The sequence below is a fragment of the Pteropus medius genome, unplaced genomic scaffold (assembly GCF_902729225.1).
Source record: "Pteropus medius unplaced genomic scaffold, Ma_sr-lr_union100, whole genome shotgun sequence".
In the NCBI taxonomy this organism is placed as follows: domain Eukaryota; kingdom Metazoa; phylum Chordata; class Mammalia; order Chiroptera; family Pteropodidae; genus Pteropus; species Pteropus medius.
Window position 1 is genome coordinate 13,656,175 of NW_024356249.1, and position 24,623 is coordinate 13,680,797.

The 24,623-nt window shown below is 36.2% G+C and overlaps 1 protein-coding gene and 1 pseudogene across 1 annotated transcript; one reads left to right on the forward strand and one right to left on the reverse strand.

Annotated features, from left to right (window-relative positions):
• Nucleotides 1–479: 479 nt before the first annotated feature.
• Nucleotides 480–19,296, reverse strand: HYAL4 (hyaluronidase 4). The gene is made up of 4 exons (XM_039860781.1): nt 19,215–19,296; nt 9,518–10,516; nt 3,254–3,343; nt 480–1,648 (listed from the first exon to the last, which is right to left on the reverse strand). Exons 2-4 carry the CDS (start codon nt 10,469–10,471, stop codon nt 1,262–1,264), a joined length of 1,431 nt encoding a protein of 476 aa, XP_039716715.1. The 5' UTR covers nt 10,472–10,516; nt 19,215–19,296; the 3' UTR covers nt 480–1,261.
• On the forward strand, nt 13,176–13,294 carry LOC120601275 (uncharacterized; annotated as a pseudogene).
• Nucleotides 19,297–24,623: the final 5,327 nt, after the last annotated feature.

Genomic DNA, 24,623 nt, shown 5'->3' on the forward strand with positions numbered 1-24,623 from the left:
CTTGAGTTTATCTCCTAGTAGTTTGTCTCCAGGGTAAAGAAATCCTATCGGTTGAACATGTCCCTCAAGAGAGCACAATGCATGAGTGATTATAAACAGAATATAACATCGGAAAGAGAAAATTGCCCAAGATTGTTTTATCTTAAGTGTTTCCTTTACTTTGATGATCGAGGGAAGATAGTTGAAGATTAGCAACGTGTATCAAAAGCCAAAGTATGTATGGGATGTGTTATTCCATTTACTCCTCAGAATAATTCACCGAGACAGGAATTATATTACCAAATTTTAGATGAGAAAACAAGGAATATAAGTAATGCCCAGGGTTATACAGCCAGATGAGTAGTGAAATCATGATTCAAATTAGATTCAAACTGATTGTAAACCACTCTCAAAAGTAATATATGGGGGCCAAAAATATTGAATATTTCTTGGTAGATCCCCTTCTCAATAGCACTTCTGGGTCCCTTAAATGTATATATTAAGTATTTAGCAATGGTTTTTGTTTGCAAAAGACACCAACTGCATTTTTATTAACATGGTTCCAGTTTCCAAATCTCAAGCAATGTCAGCCTAGACAAGTATTAATATTATCCTGAAGACTTTCACAGGATTTAATTGCCAGGGTCTGTGAGGGAAGGGTTCACAGTGGGTGAGGGGGTACCACATTGGAATAGATGCCTTTGCAGAGAGTAGGGAATAGCTCCCCTTGTCTGAGTCTCTGCACCCTCATAAGAAGCCACATCAGGAACTGGTTCTTCGCTCAGCGAGCCCAGGCAGGGGGCAGAAGCCTAGTTGGAGCCTAAGGCTGAAACAGGAACTCTGCATCCGATCCGTTTCAGTGGGCCAGATGACCAGGTTACGCTCTGTCCATTGAACCAGATAACTACTTAGTAAGCTGTCCTTAACTAAACTAGTAGCTGACAAACCAGTCTTTGAAATCAGTAATTTAATATTCATAGGTATATTTTTATGTATATACTATATTCATATAAAGACTAAAATATATTAGCTCTAGTTTAAAAACAACTTAAACATCCCAGTCAGAAAGAAGAGTGCATCGATTTTTCCCCTGGATCTGATTTCTTAGCTAAATGGAAGCTAAATAAAGTAATATATTATGATGTATGTGAAGTGACATACGTACCATCTACTGATACTACGTCTCAATGGATTTCACAGGAGAAAAAAAAAGTCATAAATTTCATCTCTTCCCTAAGTGCCTGCTCTAGAGAACACACAATTCCCTTTAAACTCAATAGTTCTAACGACCTGCTAAAACCGGCAGACATAGCGTTACCAGTAAGCTGGAAAAAGAGGAAACCCCAGCACAGCCATCAGCCGCCCTCATTTCTCTGCAGTCAGCCCCTTCGTATCCCTGATAACAATGACAGGAAAATTTCTCTGCCATCACTGCCAGGTCCATATCCGATGCTTTTCCTTTCACATCAATTTCTCCGTCCTCAGAGGCCTCTATGTGGTAATTTGCAGGGTTCAAGTGGAGGTAATCCGGAGCTTTCCACATCTTCCTTACGCATCTCCCGTTATTCCTACAGAGGTGACGGCTGCAAGTCTCGGCAGCTTTGGTCACGTTGACTATGTAGCTCCCCAAATCGCCACTCACAAACTGCTTCACCTTTGTACAGTTGCCCTAGAAATGTAGAAACAAATGACTTTTAGTGTTGTTGTTGTTTTTTTCCTTGTACTGATAGGGTTAGAGCATCTAGGCCAGCAGAACAGCTCTTTGGACTTGATTGGAACCTAAGAGCTTAGTTCTCAGGCTCACCCACTATAGCACAGGGGACCAGATCAGAAAGGGTGACAGGTTGAAGGGACTGGAGATAGAGACTATGTCACAGTAGGGCTAAGCAACCGAACTGGAATGGGCCCCAGGGTCCGCATATGGAACCCCGCCTTCTTCCAATTTACATCTTTTCTTTCTTTCCTCCTCCTCGTTCCCAAATTAATGATTGTGAAAAAAAGAGCAACAGACTCAAGTTAAAAATCATGCCAGAGCCATCCTTCAGCCACCTTTCAGGTCTGTGGTAACTTTCGTGGTCGTGTTAAAACCTGAATCATCATATTCTACCCATTTGTGTTGACATGTAGCCTTCTGGATTTTCTTGTTAATTAGGCTCAAATAACAACCGCCCCAAGTTCTAGCCTTCTGTACACAATTCAAACAAAAGAAAGCCCGGAAGACTGATGAGGTCATTTGTGTGTGTGTGTGTGTGTGTGTGTGTGTGTGTGTGTGTGTGTGTTTACTATTACACGTTTGCCACCTGGCTGGTATAGTCAGCTTCCGGGTGAAACAATGCTCATGAGCCCCATGGACTGGAGGAGAAATATTAACCTGGAGAGTCAGGAACTGATCCTCTCCGTTTCTGCCTAATTCTCCTATGTGGACAGAGGAGACTGTTAACCTTTTATTGTCACAAATAGTTTCACAAACAATATCTCAGTAGCAAGAAGTCGAGGCTATGAAATTCTAAGAATATCAGATCATCATGAACTTGTAAAATCTTCGATTTAACAAAAGTGTTGAGGATGCAAGTATTATAATTCAAGGCAAAATATCTTATACTGTAGAGATATAAACAAACAACATCTATAGATACAAAAGAGAGTATGATTAATGTGGATTGGGGAAAAATAAGAAGTCTTCTTGGAGTAAATAATATCTAAGTGGAAGAAATGTGAAGAGATATACAAATCCTATTTTAAATGCTATTAATTTTCAACCAATTTCTTCATAGAGGAAAAATAAACTCAATGTGATTAAAAAGTTACCATCTATTTCTACTTCTCAAAATAGGCTATAACACATATTTATGTAGTGGTTAAATGCGAGGACTCCAGAGTGAAACTGTGGTTAATGTAATGCCAGCTCCATAACTAACTAGCCTAACCAGCTGCTATGCTGGTTAGATTTCCTCTTTTCCTTCCTCATTTGTAAATGAAGATGATAGTCCCTACCTCACATGAGATACTGTGAGTTGTAAGTGAGCAAATCAAAACAAAAAAAGCACTAAGCACAATTCTGAATAATAAATATTTAGCAAATGTCAGTATTATTATTACTATCTCAACAAAAGTTAATAGTTTATTGCACTTCTGTGTATCAGGCACTGTAACCTTTTTTTCTAAAACTGGTTTACTGTGGAAGCCATGAGAGCTCTGATTAGAGTGAGATCTATAGGAAAACAGAGCAAATACTTTAAACAATATTAACTATACCTTTGAGGTACTATCTTACCTCAGATGAAGTTAAATTCATGTCTCCCCAAATAACAATGCCTGCAGCTCCCAAGGCAGCACTTTCTCCAATGGTACTGATTAGATCTTGCTACATTGAAGAGAGTAGGTTCATTATTTATTTGAATTAAAAAAAAAACAGAAATTAGGATTAAAGGCTGAGTTCAATATAACATGATGAAACTATTTTCTGCTTTCTTAAAGTAACACAAATATTGATTGAACCAAGGCTAAAAATCACACTCTATAATCATATGGAAAAACATTAAATATTTTTAAAGAAAAACTTTGATTTTGCCAAACAGGATATTATTTTAAAGACAGACTGTAAATAGCCACTGAAAGTTGTTAAATTGAAGTTGGCTAGGGTCATATACACACAAACATATAACATACAGTTATATGTATATGACCCAGAAGCAGAATCCAAAAGTTTTTCTTCTCCAAATGTGAGTCACAGCTCTCATTCTACTTAGCTAAGTTCCATTTCCAGATTGCACACTCCCCTGAACTTCACCTCTGTAGTGACTAGGAAGCTTTTGTGTCATTTGGATTCCAAGGCCAGGCAAAGTAACAGTGATAAGGACATTCTGGCTCTAATTTGGTACAGCCCTTGCATTTGACCCCTGAAATTATTTGTGTTTAATTTCAAAGTATTTACTTTCTAAAAAAATGTTATTTTATTAGTTTCAAGTATACAGTACATTGGTTAGACATTTATATAGTTTAGTCTCTGGCTCTCCACCTAGCCATTACATTAATGCTGACTGCATTCCCTACGCCGTGCTCCCCATCCTCGTGACCATCTATCAACTACTAATTTGTACTTTAACCTTTCACCCCATTCTCCCAGCCCCATAACACCCCCCTCCCATCTGGCCATTCCAGATAGTCCTCTATATTTATTTAAAGGTCCAGTCACAGCAAGGCAATCGAAATTTTTGTCAATATGGTCCAGATAGAGGAAAACTGAATTTCATCTGAAAGAATTTACTTTTGTAACCCTAAAAGATTATCGTTTTAGTGTTTAAAGGCCGTTTCAAAGAGAAATTAAAAGTTGAATGTATGCAGTTGGTTTCCTAAATTAAGTTTCTACAATAGATTTCATAAGTAAGCTTGTTAAATTATAATAGATTCCCCCAACATTTAGGATACTAAGCATTCGTTCACCTTTTACTCCAAGGATGAACTTCCATCAGTTATATACTGGAAAATGTAATTGGGTGATTTGGTGACAAATAAAAGCAGAACTTTAAACTATATTTTACCTCGGGCATTTTATATTAATATCAATACTTGAGCGATATCATCTCTTTATCTGATATTTTTATAGTCCACTCGAATTAAAGATTTTGCAACCTCAGTTTTTAAAGGTTTTTCCCCCTCTTGGGTAATTCTCTGAAAATTTTCAAAAAGGAAAGAGATTTGTTTTAAACTAATTTCCCTTTCCAGCTCACATCCATTCCCACAATGTTAGCGTCTGCTGAATAGGTCAGAGCTAACAAGATAGGAAGCGGGTTTTTGTGAGACTCAAATGAGATAGTGGAAGTGAACAGGTTTTGAAAATTATCCACGCTATGATGAATATGGGGTAGAGGAGGAGCCAGCCATGCAGTGCCCAGAATGAGGCCTCTGCCGGGTCCATGTCCGTCACCTCTTTTGGCAAAGACGTAAGAAAGCAGAGCTTCTCCTTCCACTCACTTAGAAACTTCTCCGAATTCAGCAAAGCTTTGGGGCTGAAGTCTCCCAATGGCTTTCTGTGAATTCCTATTAAGTGTATGTTACGGCTTTTTCATCTGTGTCACAGTTCTTGGATACTGTTTGTTTTTGTTTTTGTTTTTGTTTTTTTCAGTATTTGTTTTCTTTGTTTTGCTGTTCAGTTTTGGAGGTTTCTATCAAGATATCCTGAAGTTCAAAGATTCTTTCCTCAGCCATGTCCAATCTACTAATAAGCTCATCAAAGATATTTATTTCTGTTACAGTGTTTTTGACCTCTAACATGTCTGTCTGGTTTTTTTCTTAGAATTTCCATCTCTCTGCTTACATTGTCCATCTATTCTTGCATGCCGTCTGCTTTATGTGCTAGGGCCCTTGGCATATTAATCATAGTTGTTTTAAATCCTTGTCCAATAATTCCAAAGTCCCTGAGATACCTGAGTTTGGTTCTGAGGCTTCCTCTGTCTCTTCAGATTGTGCTTTTCCTTTTTAGTATGTCTTGGAATTTTTTTCTTGATAAGTAAACATGATTTATTTTTTCTTGATGGGCTCATACAGGGTAAAAAGAACTGCTATAAATAGGCCTTTAGTAATGAGCTAGCAAGGTGTGAGGGGAAAGGAAAGGTTTTATAGTCCTATAATTCGGTTTCAGTCTTTTAGTGAGACTTTGCCTCTGGACTGAGAACTTCATAAATGCTTCTCAGTTGTTTTATTTCCCCTCTTAGCAGGGAAAGGCTGGGTAAAAAGGGCTAGTGGAAGGTGAGAGCCAGCTGGAGTTGAGTATTTTTCTTCCCCAGGTCAGTTAGTCTCTGATAAGAGCCCAGCAGGACTGGCTCTGGTTAAATAGCTTCTCTTGAAGGCATGCCCTGTAAGTACAAAAAGCTCTAGAGTATTCAAAATGGTTCCTTTTCTCCTTTGCCTGTCAGATGCATGAGGGGCTTTTTCTCCAATATTCACAGAGAGGACTCGATGAGCTCTTGGAGGTAAAACTCACATAAGTGAAGACACTTACTTCCCACCCATGACTGTGTCCCACTGGAGTTTTTATCTCTCAGACCTGTCTGTCCTCACTGTGCCTCCAGTAATTCATCCATTTCAGTTCAGGTTTTCTTACTCCAGCAGCGGTTCCCACAGAAGTTTCTGCTCATGGGTTTTGACCTGGTAAATTGTGATTTTCTGTATTCACCTGTCTGTCTCCAATTTTGAGGGCAGCAATCTGCCCTTTGTCTTCAATTATGAATCTAAGAAGAGTTGGTTTTTCAGTTTGTTTAGCTTTTTATTTGTGAAGATGGAATGGCAACTCCCAAGCATTGCTCATGTGTCTCATGCTTTCGGGTGGTCCCAATCTACTCCCAGAGTCACCTTACCCATGACTTACCTCACTGAGTAGTACCTTTGCCTTTTTTGGTCCCCAAAACATAGCTGCTCTGTGATTCATTCAGCACCCTGCTCTCAGCTAGGTACAGAAATTTGCATTAACATCTTTTACTGACTCCTTTTCTCCAGTCAGCTTGTGCATGAAGACTTGCCATTTTTGAATAAGTCCCAATAAAACTCTGAAAATGACATTAAATGACACAGAGAAGAAATGAACATTGCCTCTTGATATCAACCTCAGAACGTGTTCCTTTCACCACAAACATCTGTAGCTTCCTTATTTAATATGGATCAATAACCTATGCCTCCTTCCCCCTCTGATGACAATGCCTTAATCCAAAGGAGTTCATGGGAGAGTTCCAGTTTCTAGGATATCATGGAAGCTTGGGAGTTGCCAGTCCATCTTCACAAATAAAAAGCTAAACAAACTAAAAAACCAACTCTTCTTAGATTCATAATTGAGGAGAAATAAAGAAAAAGCCCAGAAAGTAATAGCCAACAAATCTTTCAGGTCTAGGGCTGCCTTGCCCCACCTATGATCCTTAGCTCAAACTAAGGTTTTGGAGGTAGAGGGTGGGGACACCCAGAGGACTTTCTTTACACTTGGGTTTCATCCAGTCTCTGGTACTCTACCACAGTGCCTGTAAGTAAGGTGCCCACGGTGGGAAGCTGGAACATCTCTAACGAGCTCCCTTTTGTGTGTTACCAAGAGGGAGTATTAATTCATTACAGGTAAAAAAAAAAAAAAAAAAAAATCTTTAAATCTACAGTCAAGAAAACACCTTCGTTAATTTTTCAACATAGCATCAGGTTATTTCTAGATCGAATTTATATGTTAGTAGTGTAGGAAATCTTTTGTGTGAAATGAGGTGTTACTACCTCCATACCACCACCCCCCACCCCTCCAACCTATGGCTGCTGACAAGAGATTCTATTCTTAGATATTTCCTTTCCAAGTTTAAGGCTTTGATACCTGTTAAAATGTGATAGCTTTACTTGTGTTTCTGTAGTGTTTCAAATTTTCATATATATTTTCTCATTTGAATTTCATAATACTTCTGCTAGGTAGGTAAGAAAGATAATACTGTCCCATTTGTAGATTAAGACAATGAGGCATTGAGGTCTGGAGATGTTAAGACATTTGCTACTTATTGATAAATCCTTTTTCTAATCCTGACTCTAAAATGTGGAAATCTTTGGAAAGATTGGGAATGGAAGCCATTACTAGTCAATTATGAGTTAGTATAAATGAATATCAGGTTTTTAAAACTTTGTGGGCAGATTTTTAGGAAAGATAGAGTAAGCTGCTGAGTAAACTAATGTCTTAAAACATTTGGAAACATCTTGCCATTCAGAAAGTTTTCAGAATGATACAGAATTATAACCTTGGGACTGTCAAAGAAAACTGTTTCTAGATGAGACCCCAACTGTCGCTTCTTCTTAGAGAGAATAGATGCATTTCTGAGGAAGTAGCTTACCCTAGGTTTGAAGAATGTGCAGAATGTACTAGTATGCTAAAGTAATCTTATCGAAGTGAACACTTTGTCTCTTAAAGTTTATTTCTTCCAAAAGTAAATTTATTATCACTAAAAAAAGAAACATGTTTGAGCCAAATATAAAAAAAGGAAAATAAGTTTCATAGAAGATGATATTTAACTCTTCATTCCAGAATCAAGACTATTTTGTAAAGATTTAGATAACTTTTTTATACTTTCCATATAGTGCTGATGTCCTATCATTCTCAATCATTTGTTGCTGATTTTTCTAGGTAATACAAATATCAGCTCACAATACAGATTTTCTTTTCCTTACTCATCTCATTAACAGTGCCAAAGTCATAGAATTTACTAAACCCTGATACGTTTGTGCCATTTCTCCCTCTGAGGAGTAAGTCGTACGCCTTATGTGCTCCACAGATACTTATCCATTTTGGTAGAGTCCTCACCTGAGTGTTTCCTGAGCCTCTGCCCCTGGATGCCTGACACCAAGAACATCTATATACATTTATGTGCTGAATACATACTGGAGAATTGAAACTTGTAGTGGTGGAGAAAGAAGAAATGTGACAAACCCATAGTATCCAGTAATATCTTAAAACACCATTGTATCGTAAATGAGAAGGCCTGAACAAGTCTCAAGTCTTCTCATCATAGAAAGTTTACACATAATTACCCAAATCCAAAGATTAGAGTAGCATCTGCTTTTAAGTTTTCATCTTTAGAAGTTGCCATTTATTGGAGTACCAAAGGGAAAATAAGGGAGGGAAGTTTGGGTTGACAGTTCATCTATTTTAAAAGTTACTCTCATGGTTTGTGTGAAGTCTTTGGCTACATATATGACTTAAGTAAAATAAACAGAATAAAACTTCTATTTGTAAGTTTTAACTAGGGTTACAAAACCACTAACTAGTGATGAATTTATTATTAAATTTAGAAACTTGTACCACTCTTACCAATTTTCCATTAGTTGTGGTCATAGAGGTATGAATAAACCAGATGGCTAAATCTATAGATTCACCTACTTTTAGCAGGCTTGCCACTCCTTTATGCCTTTAATTAAAAAAATAATAATAATAATAATTAAGGTTAAAAAACCCCCACAGAACATAAACCTTAGTGTCTTAGCCATTTCTAAGTGTACAGTTCAGTAATGTTAAGTATATTCACATATATGCCTCTCTTATACCTCTTATCAGAGCTAGTATTATACAGTATAAAAGAAAACATCTTTGTTTTTTCTTTTGACATTTTAGATGGTGAAGTCAGGAGGAAGAATGCCTTTAAATCCACTTCCACGTGCGTGAGCAAAATATTCCATTTTCAGACATTCTCTCTAATCTTCCAACCTGTCCACTATCAACCATTTCAATAACTTTTCCGAAAGGCCAATTGTAAGGGAGCGCGACAAAGTTGGGGAACAGGAAGTAGTAGCAGTTGCTGATATTGCACTTTTATCTCCTCTTTCCTTACTTCATTTCTTAACATAGTAATAATAAGATAATCAAAATTCAGTTTGCACAAATGAATATCTCAGTGGATGACTAGTCAAAGGGAGAATTATGCTCCTTTCTAACATATCGCTAATTAGGAATTCCTCAAAGAACACAATTAAAGTAATGTCTCTTTTAGAGATAGGGAAGAAATTCCTCTGTTGCTGACAAGGGATGTCTTACCTTAGAAAGGAAAAGTAAAGGTTCTTCTCTGTAGCCTAGCCTTGTGTAGACGAACACAGGCAGAGCGTAATCATGGGGTGTCATGGTGGCGATCCTCATGGATTCAAGCACCCGAAACTGCGCGAAGCGCAAAATGTTTTCGCTGTCTCGAAGAGGTTTCCCGACACCGACGGAAGGATATAAAGCAGCACTGCTGTTCCAGAGCCAAGAGAGCTCGTTGTTCCTCAAAACTTCCGCTTCTGGGCATGACCCAGTATAGTTTGGGGCATAAATATTATAATTGTGGCAATCGGGATATAAGTAATAACCCCAAAGGCCCTTGGGTCTGTTCTTAAGTCCCAATTCGATGGTTTCCTTCATGAAAGCTTTTGCACTTTCCTCAAAGGTTGCTTTGGCTAAACATTCAACATCGGCAGCTGACACATTCGTTTGCATATCAGAAATAAGCTTTCTTGACTTCTGTCTGTAGACATCTTTTGTGTTCCAGTTCCGGTCCCACTGAGGTCGCCAATATTCCCAGTCTATAACAGCAAGTCCACTGAAATCTTTAGCAGGGATATAATAATTAATATCTTGGTCGGCTTTTTCTAGATGAACTTGCAAACTTATGTTCTGGGGGAGACCCCCATTAATGGGAACCCCCTGTGATGTGTACCATGGATAGTATCCTAATCTGTTGACATAAAATATAGTGACATTTTGCCCCCTGGCCTTGGCCAGTGGGCTTCCAATCATCTGAAACATTTTCAAATTCAGTCTTATATTATATTTTATCAAACACTGATCTGTTGGAGCATTCCAAGCAGCTATAAAAGGTTTTCTTTGATGAACTGGAAGTCGAGCAGGTTTTAGGGAAGAGATCGACTTCAAGGAGAAAAATATGAGCAGCCATGATGTGAGACATGTTGGCTGAACAACACAAAACCTTACTTGTCCTTGAGATAATCGTTTCATGATAAGACAAAAATCTTATCTTCAGCTTTAATGCACTTGGAAGACCTGTGGAGAGATTTAATTTTCCATTAGTGGTAATTTTGAGGGAAAAGACTCAACTATTAGATGAACATTATTATTATTGTTACATATTTATATTTTTAAAGCATATATTATTTAAAGGTCTTAAAGAGGCCTATAAGTAAATGAGATATAGAAACCACTGTAGTAACCTAGTTCCTAGTCGGGAGCAAGCAATGCAATTGACATTCGTAGAGATTCAGACCCTGTGTCCAGAATACAAAATGAATAAGATATGGTCCTTGCCCTCGAAAAAGCTCATGACCAAATAAAGATGTAAAACAATAGCTACTATCATTTTAGAAAACTCATCAAACCCTAGGCACTATGCTTAAGTACTTTGTAAATATTCATCTCATTTAATCCTGCAATAACTTCTTATTATTTTATTAAATAAGCTGAGATGTCCAGTCGCTTTTCCATCCTTCCTTACCGTCTAGGGTGCTGATATGTGACCATGGCCAGGCCAATTAGATGCATCCTATTCTAGATCTTGAATTGAAATTTGGGGACTCAAAGAGCCTGAAATGTGGTGGTGTCAGTGGTGACAAATCCCAGTGTTCAGGAGTGGCAGTGACTTCTGAGGCATCCAGAACCTGATATCTAAGGTGTCAATGTTAAGTGACAGCTTCATCCTCATGGGACAGCACTTGGCTGCTCAGGCCAGTGAGGTTTCATTTTGGTTGCTAATAACCAGAAACTCTGACTGACAGTGGTTCTTTACATGGAATCTGTGGTTCTGAGTACTGCCACCAGCAAAGCTGATCACCTGTTATGCTGCGTGTTGTATATAATTATTATTTTTAACCACCAGGTGTCACCAGCCAAACCTCATAGCAATTCTTGGGAGTAGGACACTGAGGTAAACAAAAGAAGTAAAATTTAAAATAGTTTACAAAACTTTATTCAAAGACATTTTAGAAGTCCTTAGTAAATGGCTATACACAAAACATCAGTTTTTAAGAGCTATAGAGGTAGCTATTTTCTTCACCCATTCATTGATGATGTGCTCTTCCACAATATAAAAGTGAACAGGGTGACACCACTTAGTAACATAAAATATATTACACTGAACGTGTAAACGATGGTTTAAAGAGAACGGTATTTTTAAGGTAATATAATTTTATGAAAACAATAAGAATTGTGGTCCTGAAAACTGTCCTTTATATTTGAGATAGATATCTATATCTATATCTATATCTATATCTATATCTATATCTATATCTATATCTATATCTATATCTATATCTAGATAGATAGATAGATAGATAGATATAGATATAGATATATATATATAGTCTCAGGATAGAAAAAATGAATTTGCACATCCATTTATTAATAGGAAGAAGAAAAGCTTTTCTTTAAAGTTAAAATTCAGTTCATATTAGAGAACACTATATGCGTGTACAAAAATATAAAAACCCTATTCTACTAGAATACTTGCTGCTTTTGGTTTTATTCAGAACAGAGCTTTCCACTGATTATTGTTTCCCCTTCAGTCAGCCCCCTCATCACTGCCACAGAACATTCTTATTAGTTTATTACAAACTACCAAGTGATTCTCTCCTCCTGTCCTGGAACGTTATTATTCTCCTTTCTCTGGTTAATGGAAGGTGCACAGCTCCTGATAAAATATGCAGGTACTCAAAGAATACAGGCGAAGTAAATAAGTAAAACTCGGTGCCTACATCCTCTATTTGCTGGACATCTCAGGTTTCTACCTCCCACACAGGCAGGTCATGGGGCTGGCGCATCCTCTGCCACTCTCTTAATTAAACATCACTTGCTGGGAGGAGATCCCTTCATTTGGCACCTCTCAAACACTTGTTTTGGTCCCCACTCCCTACCCCACACCAGGCAATCATTAGTGTCTGCTTCTCCCACCCTCTTTCCTTCGCCAGGGAACCTCCTCAGGCCAGCCCTTTCCAAAATTGCCCTTTGCGTCAGTTTTCCTCTAGACTCCTCTCACCTGACTCACACCGTTAAAAGCCTCCCTCACTGAACTTTCCTTGTATCTTAACTAGATGTTATAGCCTAACAACTCGTGTAATTACCCACACTTAACCAGGGGCACCAACAGCAACCTTCCTCTTCTTTCTCCCTTGACCCTCATAATCTGCCCAGGAAGGTTGGCTTCTTTAAACGAATCTCTAATTGGTTGAATTTTAGGGAGATTTGGCAAGATTTTGAGGGAGGAGGTGAGTGAGGAGTTTAACCTGGACTACTCCTCTAAATTGTATCACCCAATTTTATCTTCTTAGGAGTAGAGTTTGTTCTGAGAACAATTCATCATTAGGTACTAAATTTTATTAAAATTCTCATGTGATTATCAAAGAACACTGGTATCCCTCCATCTGAACAAATTTTAGTACTGCTGAATTATCTTAATTATACAAAACTGTTTCCTTTCCGGTCTTCTTAAAAATAAGCTTAACTTTTGTTAAGTATATAAAAATAACTGTTTCAGTGTAAATTGTGCTAATGGAGAATGTACTCTTCTGTGTGAAAGGCCACATTTTTTATGAAGCAAGAACATTTTGCATTTTAAGAAATATAATCTGAAAGAGAATATAATTGCCTTTATATGAGTATATACTTAGTCTTTGTCAAAAAGTATTACATCTCCTTTAAGACTTGAAGTTTCTTCTATAGTCATGCTGCCCTGAACATGCCCAATCTCGTCTGATCTTGGAAGCTAAGCAAGGTCGGACCTGGTAAGTACTTGGATGGGAGACCACCTAGGAATACCAGGTGCTGTAGGCGTTAAAAAAAAAAAAGAATTTCTTGCAGCCAAAATCAACAGCTTTCTTGCAGAAGCACACAAAGTCTTAGGACCACGTTTTAAATAAAATGTTCTCTCTGTAAACCTGTTTTTAACTAAGCTCCTTAAAATACCATTAAGTTGATTTAAATCTTTAGCTTTCTAATTTAAGTTTTTCAACTGTAAAGCAATCTAGTGATCTGAGATATTACTTAAGTCTTTTCAATGTCCGCAGTCAAGTCTATAACTTAAAATACTCAGTCTCCCAAAATATGACCCAAGCCATATTTTGAGCAGAAGAGCTGGAATAGTAGGCAGGGTTAGCAGACAAAAACTGGAAATGGAAGCTGAAACTGAATCCGAGGACTGGAATGTTGTTTGATTCTGTTCTCCGGATCCTAGATCTGAATGTCAAGGAACAAAATTGGAATGAAAAGGTAGGCACTTGGGATGCCAAAGACTGTGGCCAAATCACATTGTTTTGTTTCAGGTAAACATGACTTGATTTCAAATCCTCCCTCAGTCCTGATAGGAACGGCTTGGAAACGAGGTTGTCCCGGCTTTGCAGACAGCACCCATCTCTCTCTGCACATGCATACATATCTTAGCAAGGCACAAAATTTGAGCAAGCTGAAATATGCAGGCACTGACTCCAAACTTAGTAAATGTAGAAAGAGTAAAGAACTGTGGTGTATTCCTGGTGGAAACAGAAGATTGGAAATTTCTGTTTGAATTACAAATGCACAAATCCTCTCACCTAGAAATTCTGCTTCTGGGTCATTCACTGTAGTATTGCCTATAATTGCTAAGATTGGTAACAAATGTCCATCATTAAGGGAGTGGTTAAACGAACTGTGGACTTCTACACATGGCATAGTATGCAGCTGTAACAAAGAATAAGGTTGCCTCTATATACTGACATGATATCCATGATATGGATATTCATCAGATACAATTTTTCTTTAAGGTATATATTTGTTTTATATATATATATATATGTCTGGACATTTATATTTGTTTTATATATGTGTCTGTACATAGGCTTAAAAAATTTTAAGCAAGGTATGTATAAAATGCTGACATTATTTTTCTGAGAAAGGAATATATACACATACCCATATATATATATGTGTGTGTGTGTATACATATATATTATATATACACATATACATAACACATATATATGTATATATACATATATATACACACATATACATATGTATATACGATATGCAATTTGCATATTGAGGAATATCTCTCAAGAATTGATTACATTGCTTGCCTCCAGGAAGGAGAACTGGTGGCTGAGGGAGAAAAGTAGGTAGAAGTTGGGTAAGATTTCTTTGGGGGGCAAATTCTGTTGAGATTTTGTACTGTTAATATGGCAGCTATTCAAAATCATTACTTTAATTAAAAAGCTAATAAAGTTCTTTGGAAACATGAAAGAAGATGCAAATTGATTCTGACTATAAGGAATCAGGCATAACTTCCTAAGGAAAGTAATTTCTGAGTTGGATTTTATTACAAAGTCTTTTTTTATAATATCATTTGAGAAAATAGTATGCTTTTCTGCAATCTGTCAAGAAAAAGCCCTTTACAGACTATGAGAAGGATGGTTTTGGGGGAAGGGGAGTGTGTGTGTGTGTGTGTGTGTGTATGTGTGTTGTAGTTGAGGTAAACACCATCGGCCAAAGCTTTACTACTCTAATTTAACACATGGATATTAAGAGCTAATTATAGGTTAATTATCTATGGTAAAGGAAAACTAACAGTGGTTAATGGTTTGGTAGATATTCAGTAGGAACACAGAAGACAAGCTTGAAGAAGAAATAGCCTAGTATTATTATGTACTACAAAATGCAGTACACAACTGCAGTACATTATTTATTACAAATGGAAAACTATGCTATAGAGTAATCAGCCTTCTTTGATTATAAACATTGCCAAACTGTAGTTATGACAATGAAAGTATTTAGAGGGATTAAATATGAAAAGATACGTCAGTTGTTCTTTCTTATTTCCTTGACTATATATTAGTTTGGGTGACATATCCAACCTCATTTTAAATAACTCAGGAAGCTGGAGTTTACCTGTTCAACATCAGAACATTTTTAAATGGATTTTCTTAAGCACTTCGATTCCATTATATTTTATCAGTGAACTCTTTTAATAAAAATTTACATCTGACCCTTTTAAAAAAATTCTTCAGTGTTTATGACATTATTTTCATTTCTTTTTATTCTTCCTCACACTTTACTCTTGTAAATCCTTTTTCAAATCTTATTGCTTTCTTTGAATTCTGTTCATTACTCTGTGTTGTGTTTTTAATACAAACTCAGGGCAATTGAACAGAAGACAGTATGGAGCTAAGGTTAATCTTAGACTCCAGGGCCTGTTACCATTACCAGCACACTAGAAAAAGTCTCATCACATCTATTCAATTTTTATTTTTATTGTTTTACTTTGCCTTTCCATTATATCACAATACTGTGTCCTACCTGAAGTATTCCTGTCAACCTTCAATAAACTCAACTATAAACTGTCAAACCCATCAAAATTAGGTAATCTGAAAAGACTGTGGCACATGAAGAAAGTACGAGCTGGTAAAATTATGTTTGCATGTATTTTTCTACACTTTTTAGCTTTGGATCTGTAACAAACCTGACCAGCTATCGGGGCCACATGGCAGGCCTGACAGGTTCAGTGACCAAAAGTAACCACACAGAATGTTCTAATCGCAAATTCCTAACTGAGTAGGTCATGATGGGTAGTCACATCACAGGCCTATAACTTCCTTAGCAAGGATCAACTTTTACCTTAAGCGAGCCCTGTCCATTCTTGTGCAACTAGGATAACATCTTTGAAATGTCAGAGTAATTTTCTTTTCCTATTCCTCAAAGGCATAACCACCAGCACCAGAGCATAAGACCACAAGAGCATGAGACTACGGAACTCCTCATTGTTGTCTTGTTCCTCACATACCATCTATGTATTGTAAATGTTTATTATTAACTATCCTGAACCCGTCAATGTAAAAGAAGTATGTGTTTCTTCATTTTGCTTTTTAACTATTCCCAAAGATGACCCTGCTTTGCTTTGTCCCGCCTCCTTAATCTACCACAATGGATTTTATGTAACCCTTCTTATGTCTCCTCTTTTGATTCTAATGTATAAAATTAGCTAATTCTGATATATAAAAATGCCATTCTCTGGAGCATTTTCTCAGTCCATTGGGATGTTGCTTCTGGGCATGTTCTCAAAATTTTGACTCAAATAAACTTCTATAAAACTTTCTATAGGCTGGACATCCTTTCACCAACAGATCTTGATTAGCTACATAGATATATCATATCTCCTCCTAAGCCTCTAGCCTGGATGAATAAGGAAGTTCTTGATGCTGCAACTGACTGTGACAGTTTAGACTAAACTCCACCAAGTTTTAATAAGAAATATGTATTATAGTGCAACCAGGTGAATTATGCTTTGTTTTAAAAATACATATGTACATAATAAACTGTTGAAACACCAAATGTAGTAGCTAATTAATCAATAATTTGCGTGCATTTTAAAAATTAGAAAACTCATCCTCTACTTTGGTTGCCCATTTATGCAATATGAGAATTGTGTAGCATTTGGATATTAGCAAAGAAAAATGTGTTTCTGCATTACTTATAGCAACATATACTAATGTGAAGTAAATATGTTTTCATACAAAGACTTTTTAATTCCTTAAAAATAAGTTTATTTGTTCAAGACCGTTAATTACAAGCAGTCTAATGATACAAACTATATAACTTGAAAATATTTTGAAATAGATTTTAATTTCCAAATGTAAACTTGTGGGAGTCTCTTAATATAATAAGGAAATTTAGAAATGTTCCAATCACAGTTTCTGGTAGACTAAAGATGTAATAAATCTGTGTTGGAATGCCTATGACAAAGTTAGAGCAATTTCGAGCATAATAGCTTATTCATGAACCACCCAATATAATACATCAAAAAAATGTTGTTCCTTGAAGAGTGGATTTATATATATATATAAATGAATGAATTCTATGTCCCCTCTTATCAATATATATATATATTCTATATATATATAATATAATTCAATATATATATATAATTCTATGTCCCCTCTTATCAATATATATATATATTGATAAGAGGGGACATAGAATTCATTCATTTGGACCTATTATGAACATTAGACCTCTCCTTAGCTGAAAAGCTTCATTCTGTGAAAAACATAACTAGATTATTCCTGATAGAAATTTGCATCATCTGCAATTCTATTATAAGTAGAAAAATTCAAGGAATATGCTAAACTAAGGAGACTAAGGTTTCAGCAAATAATTATAAAAGATGATGTAAGTATAAATATAACTTTAATTACTAAATTTGCTAAAGATTTTCCCAAGAATCAAGTTCACATAGAAGTTTATTGCTAAGAAAATACATTATACATTATGATTCTCAAAAAAATAAAAAGAATAAGAACCCTGAATCTCTGTACAAGAATTTTTATAACTTGTTATGTTTTTGTTTTCTTAACTTTCTCCATTTAACACCTTTTTGACTCTGCTTGCAACTCTACTTAAATGTTAAGAATTTATGATTACTTCAACAAGAGATCTTTCCACCATCAAACTGAATTTTAATTTACTAGCAAGGCCGAAATAAATCATGTGATTCAGCATCCTTAGATATTTCTGCAATAATGTATATATGAGTAAGATAAATATTTCAGTTAACAAAGGTTCTAGATTAAAGTTAGTTACTCAGGAGCTGGCAAAGAAGGAGTTAGAGATATCAAGTTTTATCGCCTAAACTATCTTATTGAACTCATAATTTTTCAAATCTTTCACTTTATCTTTGATATGCATAGCCACTGAAGTACACAGCTTTTTTCTCCATCGTTAGAAAATTTCTTGATTGAGATTTCTCTCTCCAATTGATTCAATTATTTAAGATTTATTTTTCTCATATTGTTTGGTACTTTCTTTTCTTTTCTGGAAAATATAGATATGCCTATATGTATCAATATGTACAGATTCTCTTTCCAATTACTAACAAATTTTCTTATTTGAAGTGCTTGTTGGTTATCATCTCTAAATATTCGGTCTCTTTGTTAGCATTTGCAAAGAAATTTTAAAACCTATTTTTATGACCAAAAAATATTCATCTCCTGAAATGATCCATGTTTCCTAAAAAATGCAATATTTGTTCCAAATAACAGTCCTAGTCCTCTAATACTGTCCATAATGTTAGGTATGATAACTATAGACCACATCTTTAAAAACATACTTGATTGAAGACTATGCAAAAATAAAATCTTTATTAAAAAAAGACATGCACTTATATTCTAAAGAAAATTAGTAATGTCTATAAAGTTAGCTTGAGGAATTCTTCACAACTATCAGTTATAAAAAATATTAAAGTGTGGTTCTCTCATAAAGCTATATGTTCCTATGGCTGATTTACAGTTTACTAACCTGCTTTAAGGACTATATTTTGATGCTATTCCAAGTATTAGTTTATAACATACTGCAATATACTGCAAAAAGGGGCTTTAAGAGAAATTGTGCATGTAGAGAAGAAATGAAGACAAATCTTGAATAGTTATTAAAGTGAGAATCATTTACAAATATAAAGTTATAATAAATTTTAAAATAACTGAAATTTAATCTATCAGTGACAAATGTATTTTTAGGGAGTTAGGTACATAAAAGCAAGCTCACATTTTGAAAGGTATTATATTTGCAAAGTTAATAAAGATAGTCCAGAAGATAAATTAGGGTATTCCAAGAAATTGAATTTTTTAAATTAAATTGTTTTTAATTAATTTTTTTCTGATGCTCCTAAAAAAGCATATTTCTAAAAACTCCTTAAATTTTTTCAAATGGAACAAAAAGTGTACTTTACCTTGGCTTTTGTTTGCTGCTTGTCTTTTAGTCACCTGATGCAAAGCAGAGGTTGAATGGCAAAAGATGCCCTGTGGTGGTTCAGAGAAACATGTTATTACAAGAGTGACTCAGTCCTCCAAGTTAAACTGGAGGCTTGCATTAAATCTCTTTATAACCAAAGTCAAACTCTCTTTAAAAGTATATTGGTATAAGTGACCATTGCTTTCTGAAAATACTCAATTTAAATTTACTGACTTAAGAGGGAAGAAAGAAAACTTTGATTGAGACTTGAGTTGGAAAATACAGAGGTAAAAAAAAAAAACAACCTGTATATTTAAAAGATTTCCAGATTAAAGGGAGAAAAAGGGGTCAAGTATTTTGTGTACTACAGTACATATTATTTAAAAAATAAATCCTAATGTCCTATCCTTGATGATAATAAAATAACTCTTAGTGAGGTATTGATATCACCCTGAGTAAATACTCTTAGTGAGGTATTGATATCACCCTGAGTAAATACATTGATTTACTAGAATTAGTGGTTTAAGATAATGAATTGAGCACATGTATTTACTGTGTCATCTTCAGTACACGTTCTTAGAAAAAGTACAATATAAAGTTGAAAACAAGAAGGGTGACATTACTCAAAGACTGAAAACAGATTAAACTGAATCGGAAATTTTTAAACAATAGAAACTTACACAAGAGGTATGAACTGCCCCTTCCATTGGAGAGAAAAATGAATAAACAAACAAACAATAAACAAACAAACAAACAAACAAAAACACAGAAACACATGCAGGACCAAGTATCAGAACAATCAGTTAAAATATTGCTTTCAGTATAGCAGAACCATTCACATCATTCGACTTCCCAGAATATGTAGAATGACAAGTAACAGAGACATTTGACCCCAGGACATTTAAATGTAGAGAAAGATCTTTCTACATACGGTTCAGAGTTTGGCTGTTGGACCAAGGACTAAAAGAGAGCTGAATTGAATACAGCTGGGTCTCCCTAGAGGCATGAAGGGGATGAAAAAAGAAAGGCTGCTCAACTCTTGATGGAATTACATTTCTCTTCCTTGACAATTTTCTCCTTACTTTAATAATTATGAGGGTTCTTGCCAACCTGTTTTCTACTCATATGCTCTAGATGAAATGTGATCAACACACCTCAGCCCCTTTCACAGGGTACAGTCCATCCTTCATTCAATATAAGAATCCTGTTGGCTCTGGTCAAGACAGCTGAGTAGGTAAAAGTTGTGCTTGCCTTCTCCTACAACCACCTTGAAATTACAACCAAACTATAGAATCATTGAGAATCTCCTGAAGTCCAGCCGAGCAGAAGTCCTATAACTAAGGACATACAGAAGAAGCCATGTCAAGACTGGTAGGAGGGATATTGAAACTGAATGGGCTGTTCCCATACCCACGTGTGGTGGTAAAAAATAAGGGGGCTGCAGAAGTCCCCCCTGAGGAGTGCGGTTATCCCAGCCCCACACCAGTCTTCCCAGCTTGGGATTCCAGTGCTGGGAAGAGAAGTCCCCACAGCTTTTAGTTATGAAAACCAACAGAGAGTGTGGCTAAGTGAGACAGACAGAGGGCAGCTGGACTCCCAAGTGCTCCTCTTAAAGGACCTGTGCACAGACTTACTTGCTGATGAACTCACTGGCTCTGAGCTCCAGTGCTGGGACAGCAGCTTGAAAGGCACCAAGGATATATGGGGAGGAACTGGATTGTCTGGCTTCAGGCCTGGAGGGGCAGTTCTCTCCCAGACAGAGGTGTTGACAGAAGCTATGTTCCTTTGTTGAACCCTACCCCCACCCAGTGTGCAGATGTAGGCAGGCACTATATCTGAGTCTCCATCAACCTGACTAACACTGGTCATTGGCCCTGGTGATCCTGAGACCCAGCCCCACCCAACTTGTGGGTTCACCCAAGCAGCATCCAGTATCTTTTCCATACAAACGGTCTGTCTTGGTTCATGCTATGGACTTTCCTAAAATCTCTCAAAGATTCACAAACCCCAAACAAGCAGCATCTGGCCTTGATGTGCCTTGCACTGCTGGCAGCCAGCTTTAGTTTGCACCTCTAAGACCAGCACAAGTGGCAACCATCTGCAGATCACTTTGTAGCTCATACCAAGTGGCCTGAGGCAAGACATGGACAGTGGCTGACTTTAGCCTGCAACAAAGCCCCTCCCAAGAGGCCCCAGAACCAATATACCTGGTGGCCAGCTTCAGACCACACCAGAGAACCAACCAACCACCTCCACAAGTGACACACCCAATGAGAAGACTGGACAGGCACCAGAGCCCTGCTAAAGCAAATCCTGCTTCCTAGCATCAGCCCCTGAACAACAGTTCCTCCACTGTAGTCACGGCCAGTCCTCACAACCAATCAGCCTGAGGGTCAGTCCTTCCCATTGATGTGCAAATAGCTATCAAGGCTCAACTACAACAAGAGGATACACACAATACATACAAGGGACACACCTGGATCACCCAGCTCAGGTGACCAGGAAGACTGCACCACTGCGCCCCACAGGACACCTACTACATAAGGCCACTCTACCAAGACTGGGAGACATAGAAGTTCTACCTAATACATAGAAACAAACACAGGGAGGCAGCCAAAATGGGAAGACAAAGATACATGTCTCATGTGAAAGAATAAAACAAGGCTCCAGAAAAAGAACTAAACAAAATGGAGACAAGCAATCTACCAGATGCAGAGTTCAAAACATTAGTTATAAGGATATTCAATGATCTCAGTGAGAACTTCAACAAAGAGACAGAAAACATAAAAACAGATAGAAAGCATAAAAAAGAACTGGTTATAAATAATGAATATAATAACTGAAATAATACATTAGAGAGAATCAACAGTAAATTAGATGAAGCAGAGGACCAAAGCAATGATTTGGAAGATAAGGTAGCAGAAAACATCCAATTAGAACAGAATCAAGAAAAAAGAATCTAGAAAAAATGAAGATAGTTTAAGGGGTCTCTAGGACAATATCAAGCATACCAACATTCTCATCATAAGGGTACCAGAAGAAGGAGAAAGAAAGAAAATAATTGAAAATCTATGTCAAGAAATAATGATGAAAAAATTCCCTAACTTGGCAAAGGAAATATACATACAAGCTCAGGAAGCACAGAGAGTCTCAAACAAGATGATCCCAAAGAGGCCCACACCAAAACACACCATAATTAAAATGCCAAAAAGGATCCTAAAAACAGCAAGAGAAGAACAGTGAGTTATCTGAAAGAGAGCTCCTGTAAGACTGTCAGCTGATTTCTAAACAGAAACTTTGTAAGTCAGAAGGGATTGGAGTAAAATATTCAAAGTGATGAAAAGCAAGGACCTACAACCAAGATTACCCAGCAAAACTATCATTTAGAATAGAAGGACAGATAAAGAACTTAACAGACCAGAAAAAGCTGAAGGTGTTCATCACCACCAAATCAGTATTACAAGAAATGTTAAAGGAACTTCTTTAAGAAGGAGAGGGGAAAAAAATAAAAATGTATGAATAATAAAACAGCAGTAACTATCTATCTATCGATAGCTACTTTCAAAGAAAATCGACTAAATGCTCCAATCAAAAGGCACAGAGTGGCTGAACGATTAAGAAAAGAAGACCCTTACATATTCTGCCCTTAAGAGACTCACTTCAGATCAAAAGACACACACAGAATTAAAGAAAAGAGATGGAAAAGATAGCTAATGAAAATGGAAACAAACAAACAAACAAAAAAGGCGGGGTAGCAATACTTATACAAGATAAAATGACTTTCGAACAAAGGCTATAACAAGAGAAAAAGAAGGAACCAGTAATTTCACTTCTAGGTATATATCTAAAGGAACTCAAAACATTACTTCAAAGGGACATGTGCATCCATATGTTCATTGCAGCATTATTTGTAATAGCCAAGAAATGGAGGCAACCTGGGTGTCCATCAAAGGATGAATGAATAAAAAAGAGATGGTACATATATACAATGGAATATTTCTCAGCCATAAAAAAGAATGAAATCTTGTTATCTGCAACAACATGGATGGACGTAGAGAGTGTTGTGTTGAGTGGAGTAAGTCAGACAAAGAAAGACAAATGCCAAATGATTTCACTTGTATGTGGAATCTAAAGAACAAAATTAATTAACAAACAAAACAGAAGCAAACTCATAGATATGGAGAACAAACTGATGGTTGCCAGATAGAAGAGGGATTGGGGGGATGGGTGAAAAGGGGAAGAAGTACAAATCAGTAGTTATAAAATAGTCATGAGTATGTAAAGTACAACATAAAGAATATTGTCAATAATATTATAGTAACTATGTATGGTGTCAGATGAGTACTAGATTTATCGGGGTGATCACTTCATAAGTTGTAAATGTCTAATCACTGTGTCATACACCTGAAATTAATATAATATTGTATGTCATCTGTACTTGAAAAATAAAAAATTATTTAAAAAAGAAACCCGTTGAGTAAATATACTGAAACAAATGAAGGGGATAAATTCCTATGACAGGTTTTTTAATTACTCTGGTCATTCATAAATATAATGGATGACCAAGGATCACCAAACATTTGATATAGAGTAAAAGTATGAAAGAAACTAATAAAGGGAATAATTGATCCCAGAGAAAATGGAATCGAATAAAATATATAACAACAGCTACAACAAAAAAAATCTAGTCAGTATTTTCAGAGAGATTCAAGAAACTGTTGAATCTACAAACTAAAACAAGGCTACTATGAAAAAAGGACAACCACATTGCACACATAAGAAAAATTCTTTGGAATTAAACATAAGAATGTCAAAATATGGTGAAAATTGAACTAGTATTCTAAAAGAAAAGGTGAGCGAATTTATAATACAAAGCAAACACAAAGACAGAATATATGAAAAGAAAGCAACAGAGTAAAGATCAAGAAGAAATAAGATCCACCTAATAAAGAGACTGGAAGAAAAAAGATCACTTGAAAAATAATGGAAGAAAATTATCCTGAGCTGAATGAGAGTCTCAGTTAAAAGAGCAAGTTAGGCTTTGTAAAGAATATCTCCAATATAAAAATAAATATAATGACGTGAATTTACTAAAGACCAGAGAGGGCGATTATGACATATTGCTGAGATGAAGACATACATTTCTTCTGATTTAAAAATGAGTGATGTGGAACAATTAAGAGACTGGAAAAACTAAATATCTGATCGAAAGTCTGTGTTCAAGTAAAGGGTGCTATGACTTTTTTGACCAATTAATGGAAGGTAGGAAACAACACTGTCCTAGACAACAAATGTCATTGATCAGGTAATTCAGGAGAGAGATGGGATTCAAACAGGTACTACCTATCATTTAGTAGGTATGTTTCATTTACAAAGTGATCTGTAGTATTTATAAAGCTATTTTGCT